Source organism: Vicia villosa, linkage group LG5 (genome assembly GCF_029867415.1).
Source record: "Vicia villosa cultivar HV-30 ecotype Madison, WI linkage group LG5, Vvil1.0, whole genome shotgun sequence".
In the NCBI taxonomy this organism is placed as follows: domain Eukaryota; kingdom Viridiplantae; phylum Streptophyta; class Magnoliopsida; order Fabales; family Fabaceae; genus Vicia; species Vicia villosa.
Window position 1 is genome coordinate 154,278,694 of NC_081184.1, and position 8,121 is coordinate 154,286,814.

General features: G+C 33.8%; 1 protein-coding gene across 1 annotated transcript; it reads left to right on the top strand.

Moving 5' to 3' along the window:
• Window positions 1-1,136: 1,136 nt before the first annotated feature.
• On the top strand, window positions 1,137-7,684 carry LOC131603316 (integrin-linked protein kinase 1-like). Its single transcript, XM_058875614.1, has 13 exons — window positions 1,137-1,378; window positions 1,482-1,938; window positions 2,491-2,565; window positions 2,680-2,784; window positions 3,274-3,359; window positions 3,590-3,710; window positions 3,931-4,010; window positions 4,240-4,302; window positions 4,412-4,533; window positions 5,715-5,800; window positions 6,336-6,460; window positions 6,545-6,676; window positions 7,335-7,684. The coding sequence occupies exons 2-13, from the start codon at window positions 1,513-1,515 to the stop codon at window positions 7,339-7,341; spliced, it is 1,428 nt and encodes a 475-aa protein (XP_058731597.1). The 5' UTR covers window positions 1,137-1,378; window positions 1,482-1,512; the 3' UTR covers window positions 7,342-7,684.
• Window positions 7,685-8,121: the final 437 nt, after the last annotated feature.

Genomic DNA, 8,121 nt, shown 5'->3' on the forward strand with positions numbered 1-8,121 from the left:
TTTAATATATCAACGAGATGCATAAAAACTAAAGTCTTATAAAATTTTAACAAAACCGTTAATTTTGTATTTAGTTTGTGCCAAGAGCTATTTCTTATCAGCAATGTTATCTTGACACCACTTTCTACACCAAATACCTACACTGTATATACTGTTCAGCGTATTCATACGGTGGACAATATTTTTTATTAAATATTTATTTTTAAATTTTATTTTATAACAAAAATATAAGGTTGTGTCATTAACCAACTTCACAATTGTATTAACCACAAAAATATACGTCATTAACCATTTATTTTACTTATAATTCATCAATCACTTTCAATACTTCATTAACCATGTTATGAACTATATTAATCAACTTTATACAAACTATTAACCAAAGTCTGAACAATATACATATTAACTTTTTATATCAGAATATATATTAACCAAACTTTGAACCGTATTAACCAAGTTTTAATATTTCATTAATCAAAATAATTTTAAAGAAAATAAAAATATATATCAAAAATTTAAAATAATAATAAAAACACTGTTCACATATTTGTGAAAAGTGTATTGGGTGTAGATGTATGAAATTGGTGTCATGATATCATTTCTCATTTTTTTTTATTTATCACCACCGATTTAATCCGGTTTGGAGGTCAGTTCTGGCATCATCATTTCTCATTTCTTATTTATAATATTTGCTATTCCTTAACTATATATTTTAATTAATATTACTTGGACTATTTCTAAGTTTAATATTTTTATTTCATAACAATAAATACATTAATAGTAATTTAGTCAAAATATTATTATTTGTTTTGTCTATTATACTTCTTTTAAAAAAAAACTACCAAATGTGTGCTTGAAAAGTTCAAATAGACTATTCATTGTGGAACAGATGAATTTAATGCAAGCAACGATACTAAAATAGCATGTGCAAGTAGTCCAACTTTTATTGCAATGCCAGAAAGAGATGTGACTCATGTAACCGAGTAAATACAAATAGATCCACTCAATATTATTAATATTATCCGATCCGTTTCCATAATATTAATAATTAAATAAAATATATCATGTTTCATAACTACTTTTGTATTTTCTATTGGATTTTAATTCAAAAAATAAATAAAACTCATACATACCCAACCCATAGTGACTTGACTCCAGTCAACTGTCAAAACCATCAAACAACCTATCCCGTTACACCAAGCAATCAAAGGCTCTCTCTCTATCTATAATCGCGGCAAAAACACGAAAGCATCGCACTTGGCAAGATATCAAAAAAGAAAAAAGATAACCAAGAAAGAGACATAAACGGCTTTTTTCGCGCAAATGCGTGAGATACAGCCTCCTCGCTGTATTCTCATTCCCATGCCTCTTTGCCTCGGTAAGTTCCGCAGCTTCCGCTTAATTTCAATTCATCATCATCATACAAAGAAATTAGTTATAATAATCGATTTGATTTAATATGATTTGATTCGAACATGTAGATAGCTTCCTCCGTTAGATTGGATCTTCACCATGGAAAACATTGCCGCGCAATTGAAGCGCGGCATCTCGCGCCAATTCTCCTCCGGTTCGTTACGGAAGACGTTAAGCCGGCAATTCACGCGTCAGGCTTCGCTCGATCCGCGCCGGAACAATCTCCGATTTAGTTTCGGTCGTCAATCGTCGCTTGATCCGATCCGGCGGAGTACTAGCGATGATCAGCCGGAACTCACCGTGCCGGAGAATCTTGACTCCACCATGCAGCTTCTGTTCATGGCTTGCCGTGGTGACGTTAAAGGTGTCGAGGATTTGCTTAACGAAGGCATCGATGTTAATAGCATTGATCTCGATGGACGTACGGCTCTTCATGTTGCTGCCTGTGAAGGTCATGTTGATGTTGCTAAATTATTGCTCAGCCGGAAGGCTAACCTCGACGCTCGTGATCGTTGGGGCAGTACGGTAATTTCGTATTTCACAATTATTGTTCCAACTGTTTTATTGTGAATGATAATTATAATATTATTTTCTCATAATTATTTCGAATTTGTCAATTAGCTCGTGAGTCGTTATCATATTATTGTTTGAATTCTTTGTTTTTGACTTAGTCAATAGCTCATGAATATATTTTTATTTGAATTATTTGTTTTTTGACTTGGTCAAGTAGCTCGTGATCAAATGATTATTTGGATTCTTTGTTTCTATTCACCTATAATATTCTTTTGAATTAGTCAAATAGCTCGTGATCATATTATTATTTGAAATTCTTTGCCTCCTATTACAAAGTTACAGTCATGGTTGCAATTAAGTTTCAAATTTTGATGTTGACGAAAAATGTGGGCAAAAACAGTTGATACAGCCGCAATTACGGTTGTGATGCCGCCATTACCTTTTAAACCTTTTTTTGGCGATTGCAATTGCAGACCATAGTTTAAATCTATTCTATTTGAATTTGATTTTGATTTTTTATTTATGAATGTGTAATGTATGAATTTATAATTCCGCACTCTGCAGGCAGCTGCTGATGCTAAATATTATGGAAATACAGAAGTTTATTATATGTTGAAGGCGCGTGGAGCAAAAGTGCCGGTATGGTACATTTGTTTGAATGTTTATGTATCTATTAGTAATTATTAATGTAAAAAAATATGATGTATTGTTGAATTTCGAAACTTGCTGATTAATCATCTTTGACGTGGTTAGAAAACCAGGAAGACCCCAATGACTGTTGCAAATCCTCGTGAAGTTCCTGAATATGAACTCAATCCATTAGAACTACAAGTTCGGAAGAGTGATGGTATTTCAACGGTATGTTTATTTTAATATTTTTTTGTTTTTTGTTTTTGTTATTATGCTCACTAAAGAAACATACATAGATGTTTGCAATTCCGATAAGTATTCTCTGATTCTGAGCCAAAATAAACGGTGATGTTGATCTCTACTCTAACATTTTTCTTTAGTAATGCATTATGCATGATTAATAAATTGGTAAATGATGGTTACTACAACACATTAAATATTTACTTTGGGTTCTCTATAGCTATAATGTGAATAATTTTTTCAATATTATGTTTTCTCTTTTCCTATTAATGTTTGTAGTTTGGTTTTCTTAAGTGAAATTTTGAAGTGATAATAGTCGGTGCTTAATGTGCTGATGTTCTATGTGTAATGATATATGCAATTTTTTATGGAACTGAGATTATATAAACACGTGACACTAATTAGTTAATTAATGGTACATATTAAAATGACCTGTTTGTGTAGTTCTTCACTCTTGTTTGATCAATCTCTTTGTAGGGGACATATCAAGTAGCTAAATGGAATGGCACAAAGGTTGCAGTGAAGATACTTGATAAAGACAGTTATTCAGATCCTGATACAATGTATGTATTCACCCCAGCTATTGAACATGTTTGTATGATATGTTTCTTGCGATCTAGCCACACAACCAAATTATTTTTTGTTTCTTGACTAAGTTTTTGTCTGAATGCACATATCACCCACTACTTCTGACTTTGATATCTGGTCATGTATGTTCTGGATTGCTGCTTGTTTCTGTAATTTACTACTAAACGCTGGTGCTAAATTTTGACCATTTCTACAATTCACTCAGAAACACTTTCAAACATGAGCTCACATTATTGGAAAAGGTGCGACATCCTAATGTGGTCCAGTTTGTTGGAGCTGTCACCCAAAACATACCTATGATGATTGTTCGAGAGTACCATGCTAAGGTAACTTAACCTCTGCCTCTCTTTATAAAAGGATCATGCTTTTTGCTTTGTTTTTTTGGTGGGGGTGGGGGTGGGGGTGAGAGAGAGAGTGTGTGTGTGTGGGTGCTGACAAAGAGGAGCATGAGAGCTGGTAAAATTTAGCAAATGGAAACACAATTTAAAAGCAGTGTTGTTGTACAGGACTAACATTTCATTGCTCATATTGATGTTTATTTTACAGGGTGACTTAACAGGTTATATTCAAAAGAAAGGGCGTTTGTCCCCATCAAAAGTTCTACGGTTTTCTCTTGATATTGCTAGGCAAGTAGTCATTTTCAGCAGCTATGCTGCATGGAATCTTTGTGAGCATATCTTTGGAAAATCATTCACGTCCATTTTTAATAATATTTTCCCTTATATGATCATTGGTTTCCAAAAGGCGCATTTAGTTGTTCCTTAGCATGCTAGTTTATATTGCACCAATAATTATAAATTTGTCGGACATTCGTCCGGGCTGTTGACAATAGTTATCTAAATTTATTGTTGGCAGGGGCATGAATTATCTTCACGAATGCAAACCAGATCCTATTATCCACTGTGACTTAAAGCCAAAGTAAGACCACTTAATACAGTCTGGTATTGCTTATGAGTGTATTTTAAGTTATATTTTTCTCATTAGGATTACTGTTCCTTTAATATACGAAATTTCGGTAAGGTGCCAGAAATATTTTGCTGGATAATGGAGGACAACTGAAGGTAGCTGGATTTGGCACTGTGAGGTTTTCACTTATCTCACCTGACAAAGCAACGTTAGTACAACCCGAGGCCAACATTGACCCTTCAAGTAAGTTTTTAAGTATTTCCATTCTTTTAATTGGATTTAATCCCAAATCGATTATAGTTTTTTATTCTTCGGTATCCATATTTCTTGCATTAATGTTCAGTTTGATCATAACTGGGTGTTTAACGAACAAGATTTCTGAATACGGCAGGAATTTTCTTTTCAAGCATGAATTATGCATACATGTTAAGATTGGAGATGATAATTTTGATTAATTGACCCAGCTCGGATAAAACCATGAAAATGATAAAATAGACAGTACAGCTACTTATGTAAATTAGATCCGATTGCATCTTAAGTTTGATATCTGCTTTGACTTCTAGGTCAAAACTTGCAGGGGCTTGGAGTTGGGTTTAGTGGGGGGTAGCAGGGGGTTATAGGGTACATTTTTGTGTGATGACCCATCATTTAAGCCATGGTGGTTTTGACCATGCACATTTTTTTCCATTTGGTGAAGCTGCAAAGAGTCATATGTTTTGAGGTTTTGACCGTCTTTTCTCAACTTCTTTAGCTGGGGATATTTTACTGACATTACGGGTGCACTATGTGCAATGAAATGGCTGTATTATTTGTTTATGTGAGACAGAGCACATCTCTCTAACCGTCCCTCATTTATTAAAAGAAATTGGACATTTTATTTTTATATTTTTTTCAAATGAGTAACTAACAATGGCATATTGGTACAAGTGGAAATTGGACACCAAGTGTGGAACTTGTTTATACAATTGTATAGATTACAACTAATGAAAACTGCCTTAAAGGTTTAATGATTTTCACACAAAAGTATTCGTACTTGTGTGTTTTCCTTGATTGGTAGTGCAAATACTCATTCTATCTCAAAAATTAAGTCCCCTGGGACATCAAATGCAAGTAACAAGAAAAAATGCAAACTGTTGATTTCTCCATATTGCCCTCAATTCAACCTTTATTTGAAGAAGTATTTGAATTGATTGAGAAGGTGTCATCAGTGATTGGACAGTATATAATTAAACTTTGTAGAGTTGTATAAGGAGGGACTACCATTCTGAAAGAAAAAGAAGAGAAAAGGGATATGCATTTTACGAAAAATTAAGCGATTTGTATTATTATTTATTTATGTCAGTCTTATAAAAATATTTCAAGATTAGAGTCACCAAAAGTATCTTTCATGGTTCAATTGATGATTTGGGTGTATTTATTTGTAGGCTTGTACGTGGCACCAGAGGTTTACAATGGTGATGTGTTTGATAGAAGTGTGGATGCATATGCTTTTGGTCTCATTGTATATGAGGTACCTGTATTTTGCAGCTCCCATAATATTAATCTTTAATGATGTTTCATACCCCACATTCACCATTTTCTAAGATTGTGTTTTATTGTAAGATTCTAATTTTATGGCTCTGGGCCACTATTTTGCCTTCACAAGGCCCATGAATTTAAATGCTTTCTCTAACTGTTAGCACTGGCATGCACTCAATTACAAGTGGTATAAAACCAAGGTCATGAGTCGAGTTGATCCTCATAAAGGAAATGGGATTGGATTAAATGCTGAGGGACATGATGGGGACTTAAACGATAACATTGTCTCGATTATTCGTGTTTATGTATTGTTTTGCTGACAGTGATATTTAGTGCTTTTATTAGTTGGGATCGTGTTCATAATCATGCTGTTTTTGTAGTTTTTCTAAATGCATTTAGTGTCACCCCTCATCACAGTTATTTGATTTTGGGGCATTGATATTTTTTAATTGTATCATTTTAATCTTCATGTATTGGTTGTTTATTAATTGCTCTTTTTTTTTGTAAAAAAAAATCTTATGACATAGATGATAGAGGGTGTACCAGCCTTCCATCCCAAGTCCGCAGAGGAAGCTTTAAAAATGATGTGTTTGGAAGGGAAGAGACCGCAATTCAAGATCAAAACAAAAAGTTATCCTCCCGATTTGAAAGAGTTAGTAATTCAAAGTAAAAATTAGCTCTTCAATTGAAGTGCGGCATTGGTTTAGAAGTTGTCTAACTATCATGGTGTGTGCAGGTTAATTGAGGAGTGTTGGGATCCAGAACCTGTTGTCAGACCAACTTTTTCTCAGGTTATTGCCCGGTTGGACAGAATTGTTGCAAATTGCTCAAAACAAGGATGGTGGAAAGATACTTTTAAACTTCCTTGGTATGTTTCCTAGACCTATCATCTTCTCGTAGAAATTCTGTGGTTGAAGTCGTAGCTGTAAAGTTTTCATTTATACGTAGATCTCTATTTCTTGTGAACTCAAATTACACTATTGAATAAGGTTCATATCTTCTCGTGTATTGCCTCTGGATGTCTTTGTATAACCTTAGGCTCTTCACAACCCCTAAAACACAGACACACCTTTGTTGTGCTTAGCTCCTCCAGCAAATCATGAATCCAACTCTTCACATAAAGCTATAAATGGAATCTAACATGGTAGCATATAAATTGGTAATTGGTAATTTTAATACTAATAATTACTTTAATTGTTAATTCAATTGATAAGTGGTTATCGAATTTTATCAAAAAAGTGACTGACATATTTTGTCAAAAAAAAAGTGATTTACATAATATACATATAATAACTGCCAACAAGTTTGGTTGAAGTGTATGATGATATTTTATATATTGTATTCTCTCACTTGTATCTTAGAACACTCCTTTAGTCCCACCCCTTGTCATGTGTGTTACTTGTCTGGCCATTTTAATTGAATATGAGCAATCCTGTTGCAGAGATGACTTATATTATTGTATGCTCACTAACATTTTTTTCAAGTTTTCATACAGACTTCCATTTCTGACCTTTCAATATGTGTAGGAAATAAATAAAACGGGATGCACCATTAGAGCAAGGAGGAGATAAAGATCAGAGTTGTATCATCAAAACTGATTTGTGAGCATCATGTTGTTGTAATGTTAATAGCCATTGCAGTTAATTACTTCTGAACTGGAATAATGTGAGGTTGAGTTTGGACATGAGCACGAAAATGTATTCCACAGCTCCATTTCAACATCTTCTCTGTCTACTAGAGGGTCTGAAACGGATTTTCTCTGTAAAATGTATCATAAACCACACATATTTTAGAACATCTATTCTGAGAAATTTTCCAATAAACAATGTTTCATACACTTAGTAGGCGCATCAATCGACGTCCATGTGCTCTGAAAGTTGGAAAAGTGTGCTATAAAGAATATAACACTAGGCCTAATGGAAAATGTTTAATAAACAATATTTTTATTGAAACCTATCATAATTATGGTATGTGGCTTCCCTGTAATTCCATAAGGCAATTTCACAAGTTTTTATCATTTGAACTTAGCTATAGCCTATAGGACTAATTCTCGGTTTGGTTGATGGAGCGAGCAAATTAATCTTTAGTTACTCGTCCTCCCAAATTGGGCTACTCACAGTTCAAACCATGTTTTCTTCATTACAAATGAGACTTCTAAAGTAGTATCCACTCATTGAAACCCCCTCTACAGGGTTTGGTCCATATGATGCAGGAAGTTTTCACAACAAGGAAGCTGTAGTTAAACGTGATTGAATTTTTGCACTTGTCCAGTCTTTACTTACATAGATGAGTGAAAAAACCGACTAGCTAACT